Consider the following 26,212-nt stretch of genomic DNA (forward strand, 5'->3'; position numbering starts at 1 on the left):
ATGTTAGTATCTACCTACCTAGCTAAAGATTTTTTCCAGATCGTTGGTAATGAATTAAAATAATTATCTATAATATTATTAAATATTAAAATTTATTTGCGTCAGCCCGAGTACCGAACCTGCTGTCTTTTTATCCAAGCAACTTAACTGCTCGGCCACCGAAGCCGTCATGTTTGGTTGACTTCCAAAGAAATTTAATCCAAGCACTTTATAAGTTAAAAAAGTATGAAATTTCACAGTGGATTTCACCAATTCAAAATACTGTGTAGAAAACATTGAAAATAATAATAATACATGTTTTATTATTTTCCTTTGTTTTGTAATAAATAGAGATAGTGATATGGGATCTCCCGTGCTGAGGATATCATTAAAATTTTATGGTAACTAATGATATTAACCCATCGAAGCCGGCAATAATATTCAATATATAAAAATACAAGCCGACAGGCATATATATATATATACAGGCCAACATGTTCCCCTATCCTTCATTCATACCCGTATGTTAAAATTTATTCTGTCATTCCAGACAGTCATGTACTACTTGACATTCCTGACGCTGGCCATGGCGCAGGGGGTGCTGGCGAAGGCACGCTGCGGGACCCTGTACCCCCAGGACTCGGAAACCCGCGAGGTCAAGTCCCTGGACGGGATCTGGAACTTCCGACTGTCTCCGCAGAACCCCGAGTTTGGCTTCAAAAACTTCTGGTACAAATCAGACCTTGATAAGGTAAAAGAAAAAAATAAATGTTAACCGAACGATTACACCGACTTTTCACAGTGGTTTGACTGGTTTACTATGGTAAATCGTTAAAAAATGACTATTAGACCAGTGCAATTAGCGCTAAAAAGGGGGTCGCGATCGTTATTATTCCGGTAGTCTCAATTTTTTTTATATGTTTTATAAACTGATCCCCTGATGTAAAATCTGAGTTTCCGACCTTGGCGCACCGGTTCTTGCCCCGCCATTTTGAAGAAACCGGCCGAAATCGCGTCAAATTCTGGTTTTTCCCAAATATCTCATTTCCAATGAAAATTTATGCTAATTATCTACAACTTCTGGAAAAACAATTTTCTTCTATCTCTAATAGGTACCGAGGTAGAAAGTCGAAAAGGTGCGTATATTTTTGAAAAAACAAGTATTTGCGCGACTAGGTTTGGTTTTTCGTAAATACCTCGTTTTCAGTACAATTATGTGAAAAATTTATTGATAATAATTTTGTAGAAAATAAAATTTCGTTAAAGAAATAGGTATATAATTTATATTTTTTATCTCTATTATGTATCCAAGCTCTAATCCACCAAAACCAGGCCAAAAATTGAAACAAAGGTAAAGTGTTTTAAACTTAGCATTCCTTGATTTTATTTTTCTTTGACAATTATTGTTGTAAGAACATATACGTTGACAAAAATCGTCATGCCTGTGTCAGACCTAGCTATAAATGTAGTAGATGGCCTATTTCAGCATATCGGTAGTCATACATTCCCAAAGGGAAGACCACTAAAATAGGCCAAGCCACTACATTTATACTCGCAGCTAGGTCTTAAATATAGGTCCTAATTAATTATTATTAATATAATTTAGATGATAAGGTACATAAAAAAGAGAAAAATTGTGATTTTCGTAAAATTAACATTTTCAGGGGATCAGTTTATTAAACATATAAAAAAATTGGGACTACCGGAATAATTACGATCGCGAATTGCTAATTGCACTGGACTATATCTTCGTGACCGAGCGATTGAGAATTTCGACTTCCGATCCAGAAGTCACGGGTTCTAGACCTGTGCGATCAGGTTTTTATGCTTGTTGTGGGGTGGTGTGGCTGGTACTTCCCGGTGGGTTTACGACCAACATCTCTCGCCCACTGGTAAAATCCAAAAGAGGCCGAACAATATTCGTATGTTCGGAGGTAGTTGATAATGTTGTTGCAGTCACACGGTCCTCAACCTTGCGGTGCAAAAACTGTAGTATCATAATATTAAACATTACCAACATATTGATTCATAAAATAGGCACTTTACAAGTAAAAAGGGATCCACTCATGAATTGTACAATTACTCCTTGGTTACGAAATGAATTTCGTAGGTAGTTCAAATGTAAAAATATCATAATGGTGCTGATAGTTGATAAATCGTAAGTTTGTGTAATACGTTATCTTTGGAGAGTCCTGGTAATAATAATTATAATATTTTGATGATTTGATTAGCGCCGTTTTTTGTGCAAAATCACCTCAAGGGCGCTGTACAAATATATAATACATTTTTACAACGATCTATCTTAATACTAACTATAGACTTGTCAAACTACTTTTAATTTATTGCATCCTCCGGTTCATCAATCACTAGTACATGCACAATGCATTTGATGAATGAACGTGATGCTAGAATGTACATATATTATTGTTGATTTAAAAAGGGTGTATCGGTACGTACCCGACAAACTTTAACCAGCTATTCCTTAGCATATTTGAAGTAAAAAATCTTATTTGCACTTTGCTGTCCGGTAACGTTTTTTTTTAATAAAAAATTTACTATTCATATTTTCACCACATGTCACCACTGTTTTATCTTTTGTCAAAGTTTGAAAACCCATCTGGCAATATTTTATTCGCATTACGTTGAATAATGCACGTGTGTACCTATATTGGCGCGCTTTTACAATCACAACGAAATGGCACGGCACCATTCGTCTCATTTTTAACTATTATTATTTAGTGTGTGCGAAAGAGCAAAGACGCTTTTCGACATACTTGCTTACAATAGCTGTTGGACACGAAAAGCAATGCCAATGACAGTGATGTAGTGTGGAAATTTTTAATTTTTTTGTTAATTGAAAAAAAATGCTACCGGACAGCAAAGTGCCCATAACATTTTTTACTCCAAATGTGCTAAGGAATAGCTGGTTAAAGTTTGTCGGGTTAGTGCCGATACATCCTGTATATTTTACAGGCAGATAATATACAGACCATACCATCGATAGATCACATACTTAGTTTGCAGTAAAATTTCTTTCAAAACCAAACGATTGTAATAAAATAGCATGTGTTATTATTGTAAGTCCATACTTCTCCGCGTGCTTTGCAGATGTTTGTTTTACTTATACTAAAATGCCAAGTGTTTGCGATGTTTGAGTTCCTTGCCGACCGCATAAATCTGACACCTAACCACGTGTGTTCAACTTACCGACCCTCTTAAATTATGTAAATAATACCACTATAGTATTATGGTAACTCTTGGGCAAATCCATTCAGGTATAATTAAGTTAAATATCATTGCTAGTTATTTACTGAAAATAAATGTGCACAGTTTTTGTTCTGATTTTCATAAAATCATTCCACGAGAAACCCCGAAACTTTCCACATTCCTTTCCAAAGAACCAACTTAATCTTTTGCGAATGTGTAGACTGTAGTATACAACATCTACTATAACTGCGGTGGTGGTGTTTACGGTGGTGGCAAGATAATTCGGTGTCCTGCTTTCTACCTCTAGTTACTTATACCCAAGGAAGCAATGCTTGTCTCAAACTGTCGTCTCAAACCGTCTCAACAGCCACCTACATATAAGAATTTGTATTCTTCTTCTTTGAGTGCCCTCTACCATCGGAAGTTGGCTATCATCAGGCCCTACCCTATCTACTGCAACCCGGAACAACTCGGCGGAACTTCACTCAAGTCATGTAGATTTTAAAGCAATTATTTGTATTGACATTAGTTATATAAAATCTGGTTTATCATTTTAACACCTGGATTGTGTGAATGTTTATAGACAGGGCCTGTGGAGCCCATGCCCGTGCCCAGCAGCTACAATGATGTGACACAGGACCCCGAGGTACGCGACCACGTGGGCTTCGTCTGGTACGACCGCCGCTTCTTTGTGCCAGACATGTGGAAAAGTGCCGGGAGCCGCGTGTGGCTGCGATTTGGTAGCGTGCACTATGCAGCACAAGTTGTAAGTGCGATAATGTGTATTTATTATTAATAATATTGATATATTATAGTCCTGCCGCTGAAAAGTATTTTTTTTTTTTTGGTTTTAGGCATTTCACCCTGAAAAGAGTGCTTTGTGCCGGTAACAGTTAAAGTGGATAAAAAAAATCGGTTAATCTATTGGGAGAATAATAAAACAAATTAAACATTGGACTCGTTTAGATCGCTAAAACAAATTAAATGTTGAATTCATTCAGGTTAATAAACTTACGTAAAGCTGTATGAACACGAGAATTGTTAAGAGATAAAAGGTATGAAATGTTAAGGGCGGACTGGTGTGTGATTTTAATAAGACGGCGGTATATGTTCTTGAAAGATGAATGATTTTTACAGTTAAAGAAAACGTGGTCGAGGGTTTCCTCTTCCACACCGCACTGGCAGACCGGATCATCCAAAACTCTAATTCTAGCCAAGTGGGATGCAATTGAACAGTGACCAATTCTCATTCTCGAAATACATGAAATGAATCGTTTTGACAGTTTTTTACCGTGAAACCATGGCTTAGCAGGGATATGGTTTTGAATTCCAGCATAGAAAGATCCAGTTCTTATTCTGGAGACTGCCCAATTTTCTTCCCAGGCACGAGTCATGTTGGATTTAAGAATCGGGAAGACATTGGAGATAGGGATTCTAAAATTTAGTGGGATAGTTCCGGAATCTGAACCAGATCTGGCGAGAGAATCGGCCATCTCATTACCCTCTATACCCAAATGGGCAGGGACCCAGGCCAATATCGTCTCAAACCCAGATTCACTTAGAGAATTGAGAAGATTTTTTATTTTACATATAATATTGTCTTCCGGATAACATAGAATATTTGACATAATTTTAGTTAGAGCACTTAGCGAATCAGTACATAGTAAGGCTCGATGAATGTTGAGAACCTGGATTTGATTTAGCGCTTGTTCAATTGCAAAGCATTCAGCTGTAAATATGGAAACTTCTTTCGGTAATTTATAAGTGAGATTGATGTTGAATTCTGGACTATATATCGATGCTCCACATCTTTTATTTTCAAATTTGGAACCATCAGTGTAAAGGATGGAAAATCCAGGGAATTTTGAAGCCACAATGCTTTTAAAACAGTCATCCACATTATGAAATTTATTTGGGGAAGATAAAATATTCTTCCGAAAGTCTGATGTTATTGTGTTCGGCATAAAAGTGATTGCCTTAAATGGAATATTGTATATAGGGAGATTGGGAACTTCTTGAAGATATTGGAGGGAAGATGACAGAGAATTATAGAGATGAAAACTTTTAATTAGGAGAGGAAAACATTTTTTTTCACTCAATCTTTTGTTAGACTTCAAATTAACACTTAGCAGATAAAGACTTTGTTTAATAGGATGATGTGATAACGATAAAGCCTTGAAAATATATTTATTGGCAAGGAATTGCCTTCTGAAATCTTTGATGGGCGGACATAACAGTATAACTGCATTTTTGACCATTTAACGATTTATATGAGAAAATGTGTCTTGTGTATGCCGGCATCAAAGGTATTGACAGTGTAGTTACACCAGTACTCAAAACATAAATAAACAACTTTGTGCCTATTAAACTAACTTAAAATACTTGAGCTCATAAGTATAAGATCACTTATACTCGTAATGACAATCACCTCTTTAGCTCAAAGATTCGGTTCAAACAGAATAAAAGTACTTGTACTAGATGGTACACACGTGCAAAAAGTAATTCGACACATTTCTTCAGTTTCATAAGTATAAGTGTACCTTATACTGTTACATCCACCGATAATACTTCTAAATGATTTATGTCGCTAGGCGTGCCTATGAACTTGTACTATTGTGACCATCATGAAGTTTGTCACTAGTAGTTTTGACGTTTGTCATTTGCTTTACATAGTTGTGATTATTTTGTGTTCTGTGGATTATTTATTTACTTAACTCAATTAATTATTATTACAAAATGAAAAGATCTCGGCGTTTTATGGAAATGATGAAAAATTTAAACAAGGCTTGTGGTAAGTATATAAATTTTGGATAATGTTTCCTATTTATATCAGTAAATTTAATAACAAAAGTTTACAAAATCTAACCCCAAAAAGGTAGAATACCTAGGAATACATTTAATCATATAGATACCAAATAGAGATTAAATTAATTTCATGTATGGCTTTCTCCAACTTTAGATCGTTTTTATATCACTGTTTATAATAAAATAGAGAAATACCTGTTTTATCTGTATACCTAACTGTTCTATACCTAACCTATGTACCTATATGATGGTGTTTTATCCTTAAATAATATTATGATGGTGCCTTATTCTTTATCTGAGATTAATGTTAATATATCATAAATTTATATTCTATAGGAGCTCCTGATGAAGGTGTTTTGGATTCCTCATTAAATAATAAAATTGAATCTAACAATGTGCCAATGCATATACTTTCATCAAGCAATGAGAAAATGCAATCATTGTCAGACGATAGTATTTTACAAGTTATAGGTATGTACAATGTACATAATTATAATATACCAATTGTATATATATATATATATATATATACAACTGGTTTTTTTAATTTTTTTATTTAAATTTAAAATACGTAAATCTTTCATTGGAAATTAAATGTTAGTTATTGTGATACTGGATAAGTTTAACATAATTATCATGAATTATTTTTCATTTTGCTTGATCTGTTTTATTATAACATTATATTTATTTACGTAAACTTATTTTTTATAGGAACATACGGTCAGGTTGCTTTGGAGCCCACTCGACAAGCTATGAATATTCCTTCAACAAGCTATGACGTCATGCCTTTGTCTGACAATAATTTTTTACAAGTTTTAGGTATGTTGTGAATACAATTTGTATTTCTCATGATATTGTACGATATAATTGTTTGGGTATGTTTCTAGTTATACATAATGATTATAATTTTCACAAACTATTTTCTAGATGGACACCATCAGACTGTTTTGGAGCCCGCATTAAATAATGAAACTGACATTCTAGGAGAAGTTATCTCTTCAAACGACATTCTCATGAATGAATGCCCTTTAGCAAATGGAAATGAAGAACTGATTGTAAGCGAAAACATTATTGAAAGTCATGATAGCGATTTTAGTAGTGACGACACTGATAAAGACCCTAACTATGTCCCACACTGTGAAGATTTACTAAGTACCCATATGGAACCACAAAATCTACTACTACCACCAGTTATCAGTATTTGTAACACTCCAGAAAATGGAAATAAAACTGATAGTAATACAAAGGCGGTTATGAATACCAGAAAATACAGAGCAGACAAGAAAACAAAAAGGAATACCGGTCTATCTTATACCACCCTTAAGGGTAAAACTGTGAGGAAAAGATGCGTGAAAAATTTACCTAATTGTCGTATGAAATGTAATGAACGCATCCCAGAATTTATCAGAGAACAAATTTTTACTGAATATTGGGCTCTTGGAGAGTACTCAAAAAGAGTAGCATATGTAGGAAGTCTTATTGATTCTATGGAAACTGTTCGACCAATAAAGCGAACTACCAATGAAGTTATTATAAAAAATCGAAAATATTCAAATAGGTTTTTTTTCAAAATAGATGGAAAAGGGGAGAATGTTTGCCGAGGTTGCTTTATGAAAATATTAGATGAAAGTCAAATGTTTGTTACAACAGTCATCCAAAATAAAAATAAATCTTTGACAGGGTTGACTGAGGGTGACAAGAAAGGGAGTATTGTGCCAATCCACAAACACTGTGATGAAGAACTGGAGAATGTTAGAAAACACATAAATTCATTTCCCTCTTACGAATCACACTACACCAGAAGAACTAACGACAAAAAATATTTACCTGCGCATTTAAACATACAATTAATGTACAATGCGTATCGTGAAAGCGTGACAACAAAACCTGTCTCACGCAAAACATATTCTCAAGAATTTCATAAGTTGAAATTGAAATTTAAGTTGCCAAAAGTTGACACATGCCATCTATGCGATGTTCTCAAAATGAAAATTGAGACAACTGCGGATTCAAATGAGAAAAAAATATTGAAAATGAGAAAAAAAATCACCATATTTTAGCAGATTCTGCATTTGTCTCCAAACAAGCAGACAAAGAGAGGGCCCAGAATGACAGTACTGTAGTCAGTTACACATTTGATTTGCAGCAGTGTTTGCCAACACCATATCTTAATAGCTCTGTATCGTTTTATAAACGACAATTGTGGACCTATAATCTAACTGTACATGATCAAGCTTCCGGAGAAGTGACATGTTTTATGTGGCATGAGGCTGAAGGTGCAAGGGGTGCCAATCAAATTGCAACGTGCATATTCAAACACCTCATGAATTTACCTAATAATATTAAGCATGATGTTCTCTATTCAGATAGCTGCGGTGGCCAGAATAGGAATTCTCACGTTTCTTCAATGTTTTTAACATTAATGCAAGAAAAAAAAAAACAATTGAGATTATTGACCACAAGTTTATGGTCAGTGGCCATAGTCATATGGAATGTGATGTCGATCATGGTTTGATCGAAAAACAAAAAAAAAAGAATGCTCTTCCAATATCACATCCTTGTGACTGGTACCAATTGGTTCGGTCTGTAGGAAAGACAAAATTTATAGTCAAGGAACTGATTCATAGCGACTTCGTGGATTTCGTTTCACTTCTAAGATCTTCATTAGTTCTAAGAAAAAAAAATACTGCAGGAGAGGTTTACAAATGGCAATATAAGATGGTTCAGGTATACACAAGAGCCCGGAGAAATCTTTTATAAGGAAACATTAGATGTAGAGACTGAATTTAAGGCTGTAAATTTTTTGAGACGAGGAAATAGAAATCCTACACTTAAGCCAGGCAAGTGTTATAATGATGTTCTTCCAATATCAAAAGAAAAGAAGAAGGATATTTTGGCACTTTTACCATTAATTCATCCCGTGTATCACGATTTTTATAAAAATATTAAGGATGGTGATGTCCGAGACTCATTGCCGGATATTGAAGAATTCGAATAATACTTTAATAAATACTTTTGTGTAATGTCTTTGCTAAAATAAATTTTTTAATGCAAATATACTTGTACTTTTATTTCACAAAATAATAATAAATATTTTTTAAATAATGGTTTTAATAAGATAAATATGCACATTTCTGTCATATTTTCAGTGGTACAAACAGTACAAGATGGTCTCAGTGATATAAGTAGACTAATTAATATCATTAATTGAGTGGTACAAATAGTATAAGTTAGTTCTAGTAGTATAAGTGGATACATTTATGTTCCATCTTCAATGGTTCAAATATTATATGTTGAATATCTTTATTATTTGTATAAATAACACCAATGTGTTTAAATAGATTAAATAATCTGTAAATAATAACCCACTTCTCAAAATATGAGTTCTGTAGCAAAATAATTGGGTTCGTAATAATGTTTTTTTGCTCTCCTGAAAAGTTACACTTTTGCAGTTATACTCTTATGTCCGCCCATCAAAGAAATATAATGGAGGCTCCCCACATTCCACCTGAAGCGCATTAATTGGAGAAGACTTCATAGCTCCAATAATCATTCTGAGGGCTTTTGATTGAATTCTTTCCATTTTCTTATCTAAATATTTAGGGAGGGGGTCAAAAAGGAATGTGCCGTAATCCAAGTGGCTCCGAACTAGGGAATTATACATTAATTTAAGAGTGGTAGGATGAGATCCCCACCATACTCTGGAAACTGCTCGCATCATATTAAGTCCCTTTTCACACTTTGTAGAAATTATCTGAATGTGTGGAAGCCAGGAAAGTTTATGGTTCAAAAGAAGACCAAGGAATTTGATTTGAGTAGCGGTTTGTAGAGGCACATTATCAAAAGAGATTGAGAAGTGGGGAATTTTTCTTTTGCGCGTGAAAGCCACGACCCTCGTTTTAGATGCCGCCAGATTCATCCCATTTCTTGACAACCAGCTTTTAATATATTGTAAAGCCAAATTCATTTCCTTAGCTGCCAGAATGATATTTTTATGTAACAAATATATAAGGATATCATCCGCAAAGTAAAGTCGCTTGATAGAAAAAGGAATTACTGAGTCTAGGTCGCTTATATAAATATTAAACAACAGAGGACTGATAACAGAACCCTGGGGTAAACCTCTCCATAGTTTGCGCCTTAAGCATTTAGAGGAAGACTCAATAATAATAGACCTATCTGTGAGCAAATTAATAATAAATTGGACTAATTTCGGGGGGATTTGTTTTTTAATTAGCTTTTCTTTCAAAACATTCAGTAAAACATCATCGTAAGCTGATGAAAGGTCAAGGAATGTGGCCAATGTATAAGAATTTAGGGATTGAGAAACTCGGATATCAGTTGTGAACAAACTTAAATTATCCATTGTAGATTTCTTTTTCCGAAAACCATACTGATTTGGTGAGATAATATCCTGAATTTCAACAAACCACTCTAGTCTGTTTTTTATCAAACGCTCCGCTACTTTCATCAAACATGATGAAAGGGCAATAGGTCGATAAGACGAAATTTCAGATGGATTTTTTCCAGGTTTTAAAATGGGAATGATTTTTTGAGTTTTCCAAACATCCGGAATTAGTCCTGTTTCAAACATATTATTAATAAGAGATAAGAAATATTCAACCGCCATATCAGAAAATGATTTAATGAAACTATAAAATATTCCATCGGGACCCGGAGCAGAGTCAGAAAGGGCTCTTATCACTCGTTTCATCTCATCAATGGAGAAAGGAGCATCTAGCCAGTTAGAGTGAGATGGATACGGCTTAATAGAAGGCATTTCTTCACATCCGGCAACTGATGGGGGGGCTATTTTATCCGCAAATCCTATAAGAATTTCTTCTGATATATGTTTGATTCTTGGCAGAGAATACGATGATCCAAATTTTTTTAAGCTAGACCAAACTGAAGACTGGGGAGTTTCCGGAGACAGGTTCTCACAGAACTTCCGCCATCCAGCGCGCTTCTTATTTTTCAAAATTCGTTTGGTTTCTGCCTGGGCTTTTTTAACTGATAAAAAATTTTCTAGTGACATACACTTACGAAAAGAGGAAATTGCTATTTTTCGAGAGTTGACGGAGCGAGTGCATTCCTCGTCCCACCACGGAGTAGAGTGTTTTATTTTAATGTTCGCATTGCGTTTCGGGATGGATTTTTCTACTGCATTTATAACCATAGAAGGAAACGTCTCACATTGCATTCTGCACGGGCAAGCCACCCAGTGAGGCCTACATTACTGGAAAACATAAATTGTAACAAAATAATGTACCAAATAAAAAAAAAAAAAAAAAAAAAAAAAAAAAATGTCTCCCGGGGACGATTTTGTTAAATTAATAAGGTTATCTAGTTCAGAAGAGAAAGTGCTCCAATTCGCATCTTTCGTTCTAAATTTGAGATTATTTTTAACTGGGGGGGAATAAGTGTTAAATTGATGGTGGAAGCGGATTATAATTGGGAAATGATCACTAGAGAGGGGATCGCTTAGGATGTCCCAAGAGCATTTAGATGCTAACGAATACGAACAAAGAGATATATCAACAGCACTTTTCCGTTGATGAGGGGGGGTGAATCTGGTTGGAGATCCGTCATTTAAAAAACATAGATTATGGGTATCAATAAAATCTAAAAGATTGCGGCCAGAACGATTTGTTATTTCGCTACCCCAAGAAGGGGAATGTGCATTAAAATCTCCAAGGATCATATAAGGGGAACAAATCTGGGTTAAGATTGGTGCCCATTCATTTTCAATAAAAGTCGTAGAGGGAGGAATATATATTGACAATATTGTGATATCAGATAAGACAGCTGCTATTATCTGGATATCGTCGGAGGGAGTATGAATATTAAGTTCTTTAAAAGGGATAGAATTATGAATTATCAGAGCCGAGCCGCCTTTACCATCCGGTCTGTCGTATCTGAGACAATAATAACCTGGAATTCTTAAGTGAAAGGAGGGTTTTAACCACGTTTCAGAAATGGCGCCTACTGAAACGTCGTGTTCGTCGAGTAATTGAATTGACTCTCGAAAAGTATATTGTTGTTGGGAAGTAAGAGCTTCACAGATGCATTCATAGAGGGCAGTGCATAGAGCTTGCGTGGAAGTCCGCAAGATGGCAGCCAGTGGCCAGTAGTCGCCAGGGCCAGTGGGAATGCTCCCAGACAAACTTCCTGTTCTCATATCTCAATTAGCCAGCTTCTAGTTAGGTCGATTATCGAGTTACCATTGTAATATGCGAAGTATTAATAATTCTCTGATTTATCACAAAGAACCTATTATTTAAAATCTCCTTCCACGACGATTTGGAGAACTGTTTGTGAGAACACAACAGTAAAGTTGTAAACCCGAAATTAAAGATTTTTAGACGGTGCGCTTCTATTCATTAATAAATTTGATAAATATTCAGAAAAGTGGGACTCTGTTTATAGGCACATTTTATTTTAAAAATACTTTGTGTAACTATTTCAGAAACTGAAAATGGATTTATTTTTTTAATGATAAACTAATGTTTATAAGACAAGGTATTTTTATGCATAGCACAAAGTAAAACAAATAATTATAAGCAATAATTAGTCGCCTGAAATATCCATACAGATTGAAAATATCTCCCGAGTAAAAATAAATGCCGCCGACGGGAATTGAACCCGCATCTTCTGATGTCCGGTCAGGTGCTCTGGACCACTGAGCTACGTCGGCTTATTTCGTAAGAACCTATTTTAGATTGTTAGATTCATAATTTGAGTTAAAAAAGAGATGAAAGTACCAACCTTAAATTTCACATCAATAATAATGACCGCCTTGTCAACAAATGTATTATTTTCCATTTCCGGAAACTGAAATAGTTAACTTACTTTTTATTATTATTTAAATGATTATGATTTTTTTTCCGAGTGTGTAATTAACTGTGTCCCACTTTTTTTGTTTATTTACCATATTCTACAGCCGTTAATCATAATTTTATCGTGCCTTAAAAAAAATTGGCACGTCTCATTAAAATTATTTTGAGAAAACTTATTCATTTTCAGTGGGTGAATGGTGACAAAGTGATGACTCACGAGATAGGACACCTTCCCTTCGAGCAGGAAATAACCAAGTACATCAACTACGGACTGGTAAATAGGCTCACCGTGGCTTGTGACAATAGACTTCACAACGACACCATTCCACAGGGAAAAGTTATTGAAATAACTACGTAAATAAACGCTTTTTTCATTCCTAAATAAATTAGCTTAACTTCCTGGCAATCATAATATTTAAACTGTGATATTATAATATTTTTTATTATTCCAGCGATAACGGGACCATCAAACTGAAGCAGACCTATCCATTTGATTTCTTCAACTACGCCGGTATTGGCCGTCCGGTAGTCCTTTACACCACTCCCAAACTCTACATTGACGATATTATCATCAATACAAATATTGACAACACCACAGGTACATAATTAATATGCTTCCCGGAATAAACATTGGTGATGATCTGGTTTGTAGATCGCACAGACCATCAAGGAACAATAAGATATCATCCGTTTTGAGAGGGCTCCAAATCTTTTCCACAAGGTTATTCTCCAAATCGGCAGCGGTTGATAATCAGCAACATAAAATTATCACTTTCACCATGAAAGAACAATATGTCACAACCACCTCTCAAGAGAGTAGAATTTTGAATACCCAAATCATCACATTATGACAATACCCAGTCCGCAACTCATGGTACGAAAATCGACCAAAAACTGAACTAGCAGTGTTTAGTATTGAAACAGTTTGGGATAATACTTACCGTAATTTCCCATCATATACTATCCATTTCCTTCCTTAAAAACAGCCTTACCCACATTGGAAAGAAGAAGATGATTTTGTTGCATTGTAAATTGTCGCAAGTCCGTACATTATTCGCATTTGTTGCAAGCAGTTGCTTTCGTTGTGTCGTCGTGAATTGGAGCAGTATATTCACATGCTTTGTGCTCTGTTTTGCAAATTATCATCTCGTTTTGGAGGAAATTTCACCCTGTGTACAGTGCCAGTTTGTCGAGAGCCATATTGCAGGGATTCACGGGAATTCAAGGTAGGCTGTTTCCATCATTCCACAATTATCGTGATTTTCAAACCCAATTGAATGTGCTTTATATTTTCATTCTTGTTGATTTGGTTGACAGTCGATTCCGTGTAATAGAATACGGTACAAGTAGTGCCATCTCTCGTCAAACAACATCATTCAAATAAATCCTGCTGTCTAAATGCACACAGGTAACTGAGCTTCATTGACACGCCCCCTGTAGAGCTGAATCTACTCAAAGATGACCAGAGATGTTTGTACTATCCACTATTTAAAAAAAAAATTAAATGTTGTTATATAAAACTACAAGAAGTCTATCGCTTCTCCAGACATTGTGAAACGGGCAAAATGTACAGAGGAAAAGTAGTAAAATAATTTTCAGGTTGCCGCCAATGAATTGAAATCAAAAGTAATCTTTTCTATAATGCAGGAATTTCTCAGGATTATCTTTATGTTGAATATGATGCTCATTCTCTTGCGTAGATGGCAGTAATTCAATTATTTTAGGAAAAACACTTTTTGCAAGTTACGCTAAAATATCAAGATAAATTTGTTTACTTGCCCCTTAAACACGCCACGAAAACGGATTTGAGTAAATGGTTTTGTCCGCATAAAAACTCAATGCTTTCAATAAAGGCATACAAATTCAATATTGGATTCATTGAAGCCATTTTATGTTAAACCTTTATATAATTTTTTGTCCCCAGGTATAATAGCATACAATGTATCATACGGAGGTTATTCTGGCGACCAAGAGGTGCATTGCTATGTCAATGTTTTGGACAAGAATGATACCATTGTAGCCAAAAGCCAAGGCTTGATTAACAGCATAGAAATACCAAATGCCAATCTGTGGTGGCCATTCCTGATGCATCCCGAACCCGGATATCTGTACATACTGGAGGTAAACTTATTAAGCAAAGCGATCATAAATATGTATTATAAATCTATTCCTTTCAATTGGACACTTATTTAAGTAGGTACTAACTTAGAACTTAAATCTTGAATACTGATTGTTTTCACCTATTTACGCACTTGAATAGTAACTTCTGTAGATGGGATACCGGTGTCCTCTGCACAAAAATCGAAGAAATTTTTGTTGAGCGATTTTAACCCTTATGTACAAACAGGGCGGCCCTGGGCCAAGATGTCTTGGTAGGTGATCACTTTAATCAATAATATTTGGATGATGTGTATTTTTGTATAGCGCCTTTTTTGTGAAAAATTATCTCAGGGGCGATGTGTTAGGACTACATATTAGGTGTCAGGTATTATCAGCGCTTTGGCGCCTTGACAATTGGCGCCCGAAGCGGTCTGCTCCAACTACGCCCGCATAAAACCGGCCCTGTGTACAAAGGAACTGCATGAAGAATAAGTTCAGAATCGCTCGCGCTAAATATTGCTTTAGAAAATAATTTTAATTTGATGCATGCAGCTTCTCTAACGGCTTTGGAATAAATCATCTACGATTTTTCAGGATGTAATTTTTTCTCAAGGTCGCGGATGTCATCACAGTCAACAGTCAACCCCATTCAATTTTCAGAAAATTTTAATGTAAATAGTAACTTACTCAACCTGCTATTAAATACTTTAATAGATAACTTAAGTGAGTATCTGCTTAAGAGTTAACTCCTTGTACAGACTTTTGTTACTTAAGTGCAAACTTTTTGTATCTAAGAAGCTACTTAAATGCTAATTTCTTGCAGCTATCTAGGTATTTAAATACTAACAAGTTGTGGTATGTATTAGATTCATATTGGAATAGACTCTATTCCAAACGCTGACGTCTACAGATTAAAGATTGGCATCAGAACGGTGACGTGGACCAACACCCAATTCTTCATCAACAATAAACCCGCGTACCTCCGAGGATTTGGCAGGCACGAAGACTCCAATGTAAGACACATGTTACTATATGAATCTTTTTAATGCATTTACAGAGGAGCCTCAGTTTGACATCAATATTTAGAAAATTTTATAGGGTGGAATTAAAAATTTTCATTTCGTTTACGATAATTTCAGATTCGCGGTAAAGGCTTGGACCTGGCTTTAGTCACAAAGGACTATAACTTGATTCGCTGGATCGGCGCTAATGCTTACAGGACCTCCCACTACCCGTATGCTGAGGAGTTGTATGACTTTGCCGATGAACAGGGTATTATGATCATCGATGAATGCCCAAGTGTGGACACAGAGTAAGTTTGCGTAGTTTTCTTTTTATAATTATCATGTCCGGCTCCAGTCCTCTTCAATGCCGTCTTTTTTTTTTTTTTTTTATGTGACACCTCAGAAGAGTGTCCCTGCCTGTGCAGTGTACAGGGGAACTATGTCACCACCCGGTTGGGCGGCGTTGTGAGGCGGATTAAGGTAGGGGCTGTAGGAAGGGATTTGTTAATGCGGGCCTTGAAGAGGCTCGGATTATAGGAGGGAGGAAAAAGAAAAATGCCGGTAGCTCGTTCCACATACGGGCCGACTTACACAAAAACGAGTCGTAAAAACGGCCCGTTCTCATGAAGCCAACGTCAACCGTGAATGGGTGTTCAGTTCGTGTCCGTCGAGTTTCGCGCACGTGCACCGGTGCATCAGGAATCAATGCTGCTAGCTCCTTGGAGCAGGCTCCATTGAAATACCCGTAGAAAAGACACAGCATGCCTACATTGCGTCTATGCATTAGAAAAAGGCAATCGGTCTGTTAACAACGGATTGTCAATCAGACGGATATCGCTCTCCTTTGCACAGATTCAAGCAGGTTTATCAAGTATTTTGGGGCACCAGCCCAAAGATGGCTCCCAAATTCAATAGTTGGGCGGACTTGAGACTTGTACAGGGTCAGCAGCTGGTCACTGTTGAAGAATCTCCTAGCCCTGTACAAGACGCCCAACTTTTTAGAGGCCTGATTTACTCGGGCTTCTATGGATCCCCGATACTTGAGCTGGTCTGATATAGTAACTCCAAGCATTTCAATGGAGTCTTTATTGGGGAGAGTGCTCCCATCAAATTGCATCAGACAGTCATTGATCTCCCTCTTTGTCGAAATCAGACACGCTTGGGTTTTTGAGACGTTGAAACTGACCAAGTTGGCCTTACCCCAGGCACGAACCATCTCGAGGTGCTGGTCAATTTTTTTCTTCAAAACTTCCCGAGCTGTTCGGACATCATAGGTGGAAGGGGGCCTGTCAAAAAGATAACCCTCGTGAACGGTGCTGTCATCAGCGTAGCAGTGAATTGGTGCACATTCAACGAGATCATTGATGTGCAATAAAAACAGCGTCGGAGACAGCACAGATCCTTGTGGCACCCCCGCATTGATTTGGTGCGGTGACGGTGAAGAAGAGCCGTCAACCACGGTTTAAATTGTTCTTCCCCTCAGAAAGTCTGCAATCCAACTATGCAGGGTTGGGTGGATCCCATACGATGGTAACTTCCCGATAAGCGCCCGGTGCCAGACTCTGTCAAAGGCTTTGGAGATATCCAACCCAACGGTTTGAGTTTCACCAAAACGTTCCATGTACCGCCCCCAAATATGCGTCACATATCCGAGTAGATCGCCACACGATCGGTTTCGACGAAATCCATATTGCCGATCGCTTAGGATATTGTTATTCTCGAGATATGTGAGAAATTTGTTGTTAACCACCCTTTCTAATACCTTCGAGAGTATGGAAGTGATGGCTATGGGGCGGTAGTTAGAAGGGTCGGAGCGGTCCCCCTTTTTTGGGATTGGGTGGACAATTGCCTTTTTCAAAAGATCTGGCACCTTTCCACCTTTGAGAGAGAGCCTAAATAATTTCGCGAGCACTGGAGTAATTTCTGCAGAACACCTCTTGAGGACCAAGGCAGGTATTCCGTCCAGCCCACTGGCTTTGTCGACTTTCAGCTCGTTCAAGACTCGGAGAACCTCTCTGTTCCGGATCTTCGGTTCCTCCATTTGAAAACCGCAGTGCGGAATGGAAGGGGGAGTCTCTCCGTTATCTAGAAGAGTTGAGTTTTCCGCGAAAATTTTGCCTAATAATTCAGCTTTCTCGCGGGCCGAGTTAGCCAGCCGACCATCAGGCTTGGTCAGAGGTGGGAAAGTGGTTCTGCAGAAATTTCTTCCGATCGAGCTAGCGAGTGACCAGAAAGCACGGCTACCAGTGGGGCAGTCAGCCAGCTTTTTCGCAATTCTCTGGTCGTGATCGCTCTTAGCTCTATTTAGAACTCTCTTACAATCCCTTGCCCGTTTTCGGTATTCCGAAAGGTTATTCATGGAGCTAATCTTCCGGAGTGCATTAAAAGCCGTATTTTTGAGTCTGACAGCTTCAGCACAGCGATGGTCAAACCACGGTTTTGTGCCCGCTCCAGAGGATTTGACGGAGAAGGGAATGTAGCAATCCATTGCTGATGTGATTACTTCTCCTACCTCGCGTGCACAAATTGATGGGTCCTCGGAGCTAAAGCATACAGTACTCCAAGGAAAGGCGCCGAAGAAAGACCGCATGCCGTCCCATTTTGCTGCCCTGTAGTGCCATACCTTCCTCTTTACATGTTTGTCGTGTTGACGGTTCATGGAGGATGGGACAGAGGTGGTAATCAGGCAGTGGTCAGAGGATCCTAAGGGCGCTGTCACCTCCACTCTGTACCCGAGTGGCTCACTAGTGAGAAACAAATCGAGTAGGTTGGCTCGATGTGATGGGATGTCTGGTATTCTAGTCGGAGATTCTACAAGTTGGCTTAGTCCATGGATAAGAGCAAAGGATTCCGCTGATCTACCGGCAGAGCTTGTTGGGCCCGAGAACTTCAGCCATTGTTCATTATGAACATTGAAGTCCCCCAGGATTACAAACTCGGCCGATGGGTAACGGGGCAAGAGAATATCTACAGTGTCACTCAAGTATTTAAACAACTCAACAGTGTCTGATTCGGCAAGGTTTGGTGAGCGATATAGGCACGCATAAATTCTCATCATACCGGTGAGATCCACACGTACCCATAACACTTCGTGTTTTGCGCTCTCGATATTTGCGAGACGACCGCAGCTGTCTATCCACCTCTTCTTCGACTTGTCTCTGGCTTACTTCCACTGGGGAACCCACACAGTCATGATTTCACAATCAATCACAGTGTATGTAATGAAACATATCACGACAGATACATACATACATTGAACTGACATTATAGGCATTCGTTTCTGCTTCACTCTTGAAATAAAACACCCACATCCTTACTAGTAAAAAAAAAACACTTAGTAACTTATTCGTCGCTTATTGATAAATTGACGCATTAGGTTCCCGTCACGAAAAAGCTAGATTTGTAGTGGTACGCCACTATACGATTCGGATGGTGTCGGGTACTACTTAGTACACAGTACCAAGCGCTAATGTGCTACGATACCTAGGCCGTCGTAGAACCTACTGGACACTTCGCCCGTTGCCTAGAGGTCAAGCCGGACGGTACTAGAAACTACCACGCTATTCTAGGTATAGTAAGGCACTGGGCGACCGCTAGAATCTTCAGCGTAACGGGCGGCAACATATTGTAGCGATAATAACTAGAATATTCGGGAACGTTCTTAGTGCAACTTGAATCGCATTAGAACCTACTAGCGAAACACCGTAGGTACTGCCCATCTACCTACTCGCTGGATTATTCTCGATGCATTCGCACCTTATATAAGCGACAACGGGAAGGTACTCAGGCGGTCTACTACTTACATATTTTTAACACGCCAATCAAAACAATTTAATCATTTTGCGCCGCGATTACTTAAATAATAATTGCTGTGTCTGTTGCGATTAATTACTTGTGTGGTAAATTAAATATTGTTAAAATCTATTCACGGCTGTTTTATTCCGGTAACAGAATAAATCTATTATAAAATATTACATAGTTTCATTTCAACACCGATAAAAAACAACATTCAACCTTCGCAACAGAGTTTTGGTTATTCTCTGGGAATTATTATTATATTAAGCGAAGTGACAGTATTCTTGTAGATTCTTCAAATAAAAGGAATGTGTTTTGAAAATTGGGTTTTTTATTATTATATAATCGACATAAAAAGTGAAGTGACAGTTTTATTGTATATTTTTCAAAGAAAAGGAAAATTATGAGATTTTTTTTTTAAAGTTTGTTTATGTTTAAAATTATTATATTTTTTAATTTATAAATATTAAAGTATGTTTCAAATACAAAAATCCAAAGGGTAGTTTCTAAAAATGTTATTTGTTTTTAGGATATCTTCAAAAAGAAATTTCAAGTTTATTCAACAGATAACAGTCACTCTTTGGGTGGATAAACAATGTATAAATCTTTCCATGAACTTTTTCATGGCCGTTAAATTTCAGTTTATATTAGTAAGGTTTTAATAAACACGATCGTTATCATGATATAAGATTTTTTATGTATAAGATATTCACCACATTTATTAGTAACGCTGTCAGTATGCAAGTATTCACTGTTCTTATTTTTATTTTGACTTAAAGTTAGCTCCCGCCCGTATGAAATATCGTTTAAATGTGATATTTAAAAATTCAGGGTTGGGCGTGTGTCAGCTTCAATTATATGTATCTAAAAAAAATTGCTCTTTGTATGATTAAAACGAGAGCTAATGTTGTTGTTCCTTTGAAACCTGTATAAAGCTGCCCGATCTCAACAGATAATCTGAGTGCTGAAGGAACAAAGCCCCTCTGTATCTGTGTTGGGGTCATACGATAAAGATAGATATGAGAAGTTTCAATTTATAATTAATGGTTTATATATTTTCAGAAATTATTGTTGGTGTCAATGTTTGTTGAAAGATCGTCCGTGGACTTATTGACAATCTTGTTTTTTAGTCTTTTCTTCGATGCTCTGTTAGAGAAGCATAAGGCCTCCTTGACAGCACTGATTAAGAGAGATAAGAATCGCCCGAGTGTCATAATGTGGTCCATCGCTAATGAACCCAGGTCTAACCTCAATGCTTCCGATGATTATTTTAGGTAAGTTTACGAAAACGAAATATATATATATATATAAATATACATATATAGTTATATATTCATATATCTAGTCTGAATTGATTAATAATTATCATTCAACTGAAAAACACAATCACTCCGTTCTGACAGAAAATTTAAAAGAGTTATCTAAAATCTTGTTAGATTAGTATCTTTCAAATGGCAGCCCCAAAGATTGGCTCGTGACCCGAGGGAAATGTTTTCCCAATAATCTAGCCAACTTTTCTCAATTCCGAAATCAATTATTATTATTTTATTGTCATTATTTTTGCAGGAATGTTTCTAAACATGTGAGAGACTTAGACTTGTCCAGAGCTATAACATTATCCATGGCTGGAAATGCGTCCGAAAATAAAGTTGTAAGAATACTTTTATGGTAAACTAATCATCTGAATTTCTATATAGTTGTTTAAAGGCTTTCATTTTCCAAGTGAGCTTTGCAGTATAAGCTCATACTTTGCATTACTTCTACTGTCTGAGGTTCAATTCAATTTATTCATAAATTTTATAAACATTATGAAATTGTTCATTTTAATTCGTTTTTAAATACAATTTTTACGGATTAATTCTTACATACATATAGACGGTGGGCATATCAACTATACTAGTAAAAAAAAGAGCTTGTCTTTTAAAGGCAGCTCATTGATGCTAAAAATGTCGATATCCGAATTAATTCTGTTCAACAGTAAGATTGCCCTCCCCACTGCATGACCTTTGATTCCACGATTCCAAGATCCTTCATAGTCGAGATACATTTTAAAATTTGGGCGTCCATTGTATATCGGTAATACCAGGTATGACTCTCCCTGGTGAATGACAAAATTAAACATTTAGAAAAATTAAACTCAATCCGATTTATTTTACTCCAGTGAAAAATCCCATCAATATCCGACTGGAATTAAATGCAGTCTTCTAAAGTTAGTATTTTTAAGCAAAGTTTAAGGTCATCAGCGAAGAGAAGAAATCTAGAGTGCCAAATTACTTCTAAAATGTCGTTAATAAATATGGATAAGAGTAGTGGGCCTAAATTAGTGCCTTGGGGTACCCCCGATTGTACCAAAAAATTATAGACTGGAATAGCCGTGATTAACAGAATCGAAGGCCTTTGAAAAGTGATTGTATGAACAATCTACTTGATGGCCTTTGTCTCATGATTTTGATACGTAATCCGTAAACACCAATAGGTTGGTTTCTAACCTTTTCTAAATACATGATGTTCAGAAATTAAGAATGGTTCCACTTGTGGTAGTGTGAATTTATGAAAAATCGATTGGAACAATTTAGCCTGTGCAGATAGTATTGCCACAGGTCTAAAATTTCCCACAAAAGTCTTTGTACCGCTATTATAAATCAGAAAATTTTTGATATTTTCAACAAGTCAGGAAATACACCAGTTTCTAGGGAAAGTTTAAATAAGAATATCGAAAAATAAGATAATCTGGACCAAGTGAATGTGTATTTTTCGTTTTCCAAATGGAAGATTCTATATCTAATTCATCATTTTGACCAATATCGATATTGTGGGATAACGATGCAGAAGGGAGGCTTGAATACCACCATCTTTACGTAGCGATTTGAGGTAGTCCCAGAATATCTTGGGATCATGTTTGATATCATGTAGAATGGAATTTGAATTTGATTGAAAAACAGTGCGAATATTGCACATAACCACGGCTCTATGCGCTCTTAAGAAATCATAGTCACGCCGACAGCCTTCCTTTTTTTATAGAGAGCATGTTTTACCCTAATGCTCGCGATGGTATTTCGACAGAACCACTTTGGATATCGACGACCACCTCTACTAGAAGGTTTTCTAGGAAAACAGGCATTAAAAATATTATAAATACAATCATAAAAATGGTGTACCGCCGCGTTTATAGTGCAAAAATTATAAAGTTCTTGCCAATCTAATTGGCTTATCATATTGTTTAACTTACCAACATCACTCTGCCCAGAATTCCATCCACGTAAAGCATGCTTGTTATTTTTAGGAATTTTTGCAGCTTTAATATTGTTTTTTCATGAAAAATAAATTCTAATGCGGGATGATGTTTGTGGGACGAACTTTATATTGATGTATTAGGATGTTTGATTACCACTATTTATTTGTTTCTATGGCAAAGTTTGTACATGATGTAAGTATGAATCAATGGCACAGTTTTCCTCACTAGTGTTTGATGTTCTGAGGTGATCTGTAGTTTTAATATTTTTGTATTTAGTTTCTACTTGTCTTTACATTGTCGTCATAATGTTTGCAAGTTGACTATAACTCTGTTATCTCAGCCATGTTTTTACTTTAGTTTTAAATGTATTAATTTCTGTTATTTTTTTGTTTGATTTGGTAGAACATTACTTATATAGTTTCGTGGCAAGAAATTTAATTTTTCTCTGTCCAAAAGATGTATTCAAACTGCGGAATAACCAGTAAATTTTGGCTTATTGCCCTAGTTGAGTATTTATGTTGAGCAGAGGAGTTTTCAGTTATGATTTTTAAAGTTTGAATGAGGTTCGTGTACATTGAAAACTTGAAAGTTTTTTTAATATTTTGTCTGTCGGAGTTCTAAGAACTTTCGGAATTGTCTAAAGTATTCATTTTAGGGCTATGACGAACCACTCTGTTTGAGTGCACAAGGTAGACACCCATCCAGTTATCCAGTAGGTAATCTAGTTGTATTGACAAAAAGTATAGCAAACTTGTGTAATATTGTTTATGTTGAGGATATTACGGATGTTTATAAAAAATGACATGCAATGTTTTTTTTGTAATTACTTACGTCAATGGGTGAGTTCCATCGGAGATGAAAGCCAACTTCCTTTCATCTAACGTTGGCACTTCATAAAGCCAATCTTTACTCACAGTAGTACTGCAATCTTACCAGTAAGTTTTGAAATCATGAGATACGGCATCTTCCGTCAATCTTCCCCAGGATTATTGATTGGATAAGTTGTATTTGTCACTCCGATATCATAAACAGTAACAACTGTAATTTGTTTGTTCACTCTAGGGCCAGCACCTGGACATCATAAGCTTCAATACGTACAACGGTTGGTACAGTAATACGGGCAGGTTGGACATGATTACAGATCTGGCGGTGGCTAAAACCAAGGCCTGGCACCTTAAGTACAACAAGCCTGTACTCGTGTCCGAATACGGAGCGGACACCATTGCCGGATTACACATGGTTAGTTACTTAACGCCATCGTAATTAGTAAATTCAATCAATTAACTTCACACGAGGAATAAAAAAATTGTTTACTTTTTAAACTTGCTGAATTTAAAAAAAAAAATTCGCTTTGGAAGTGATTTACGTATCATCAAATATTGATTTCAATTGTATATTAGTATTGCTTGAAATGTGGTTCAATAAACTCAAATTCGCTTTGAATTTAAGTGTCGTTTTCAAAATTGGAACTGATTGTGTGAAGAATGAATCAGACAAGCAATAAAGGAAGACCTGCTTTAAATATAATATTTTAACAGAAAATTATTTTAACAATTTAAAAAAAAAGGAATTATTAAATAACATGATTTCTCAAGGGTCTGCACTAGTATATTTTGAAATAATAAAGCAAATAAAAATGAAGAATCAAATTGTATTACTACACTTTTCATTTTTATTACTGTTTGGGAATACCGTTAGGTGCAACGAGCAAACCCCCAGTTATATTAAAAAAAAAACATATTTTAAACTTGATAAATCATGTTTCACTTCGCAGCAACCAGAATACGTGTGGTCTGAGGAATATCAAGTGCAGCTAATGTCGAGGCATTTTAAAGCCTTTGATAAACTGAGAGGAATTGGCTTCTTCATCGGTGAATTCATTTGGAACTTTGCGGACTTCATGACTGCTCAAAGTAAGTAACTCAGAAATTAGTACCAGAAAGAGGTTGTATGATCGTTCTGTTCCTTCTCAGACGTCTTGTATGAAAACTAAAAAGGCAGAATAGGATGATGACGTCACGTACAACCTTTCTCTGGGACTACTATCCCACTGAAACCTCCATTATAACCTTTCAGTTTTTCTTTACTTAGAAAATGCTTAGTGAAGGTTTCGTTAATTTTAATAAATACAACACTAGACTCCATGCTCCGATTAAGGTTACACAAGAGTCCACTGCCCGTTGGTTTCCTGAAGGCCCCACGACGGAAGATTCCACTCCCGCTTGGTTCCTTGAAGGCCCCACCAGGAAAGAGGGCCTCATCTCTCCTTTTCACTCCTCCTTGGTTACCTTCTATCGTATATCTACCTATACATTTTTTCTTAATTTTAGCCATACTTCGCGTCGGAGGTAACAAAAAGGGCATCTTCACTCGCGAGAGACAACCCAAGGCTTCGGCACACCATCTCTGGGGCAGGTACAACCTCCTGGCACAGGAGCTGGACGGAGTGAACCCTCCAGAAGATCTGTTCCCTTACCTCACCCCCGGCCACAGTAGCTGGAGTAGCGTCAACAAGTCCCACTCTGAGCTGTGATTTCAACCATCAGGATCCGCTGTGTAGCAAAACAATAAAATCATTGTAAGGTTATTTTAAGATCAAATTCTGATCTGAATAGCCAGCTTCGGCTGCACTGACTCCGGGTATTTGCACCTCTAGTGCATTAATGAGAAGAAAAAAAATTAATAAAAAAACAGTGCTTAAAACTAACTTATATTTTATTTGCCCTGATAGACAACGATTCAGAATCTAAATGTTGCTTGAAATGGCTTTAACCATGTTTAGCGACCATATCTGAATAGCCAGGAACTTCACACCCTTTCTCCTCCCTATCTCCTTCCTCTCCTCACTCCCCTCTTGTACAATATTAACATTATTTTTTACATAAGATTCCTACAGATTAGGTTGTTTACTTGGCTTCTAGAACAAGGATGGATGTAGGAATAGACATTATGTATATACCTTCTTATAAAGGTAAGACATTCACCTCTGCTGCACTCTTTCTATTTCAAGGTATTGTTCTGAACTTTTCTCCAGGATGCTGCCAACAAATGCTTCATACATTTTTTCGATGTGATTGCATTAGTAAATGATCTCACATTATAGAGAACAAACATTGGCACGGGAGACAATGCTATTTATGTAATATGTGAGATTTGAAAGAGAGATTTGCATGTAGGGAGATGATAGAGATTCAAAAATCAAGCCAAGGTCCCTAACCTCATTTTTAAGTACATATTAACTTAATTTTGTT

At 36.6% G+C, this 26,212-nt stretch overlaps 1 protein-coding gene and 1 pseudogene across 1 annotated transcript; both read left to right on the forward strand.

Moving 5' to 3' along the window:
- Window positions 1–535: 535 nt before the first annotated feature.
- On the forward strand, window positions 536–25,494 carry LOC149420693 (beta-glucuronidase-like). Its single transcript, XM_089635984.1, has 12 exons — window positions 536–730; window positions 3,770–3,952; window positions 13,015–13,164; window positions 13,308–13,425; window positions 14,752–14,961; window positions 15,810–15,940; window positions 16,067–16,239; window positions 20,857–21,000; window positions 21,293–21,377; window positions 24,024–24,200; window positions 24,736–24,874; window positions 25,292–25,494. Exons 1-12 carry the CDS (start codon window positions 536–538, stop codon window positions 25,492–25,494), a joined length of 1,908 nt encoding a protein of 635 aa, XP_089492110.1.
- On the forward strand, window positions 5,465–8,751 carry LOC149420694 (uncharacterized; annotated as a pseudogene).
- Window positions 25,495–26,212: the final 718 nt, after the last annotated feature.

The sequence above is a fragment of the Hesperophylax consimilis genome, chromosome 10 (genome assembly GCF_061612785.1).
Source record: "Hesperophylax consimilis isolate HC1 chromosome 10, BYU_Hcon_1.0, whole genome shotgun sequence".
Classification (NCBI taxonomy): domain Eukaryota; kingdom Metazoa; phylum Arthropoda; class Insecta; order Trichoptera; family Limnephilidae; genus Hesperophylax; species Hesperophylax consimilis.

Coding starts and splice junctions, on each gene's coding strand:
- LOC149420693 (XM_089635984.1), top strand. CDS start 536: ATGTACTACTTGACATTCCTGACGCTGGCCATGGCGCAGGGGGTGCTG. Junction 13,426..14,751: donor AAATATTGACAACACCACAG/GTACATAATTAA, acceptor TTTTGTCCCCAG/GTATAATAGCATACAATGTA. Junction 24,201..24,735: donor CCATTGCCGGATTACACATG/GTTAGTTACTTA, acceptor TTCACTTCGCAG/CAACCAGAATACGTGTGGTC.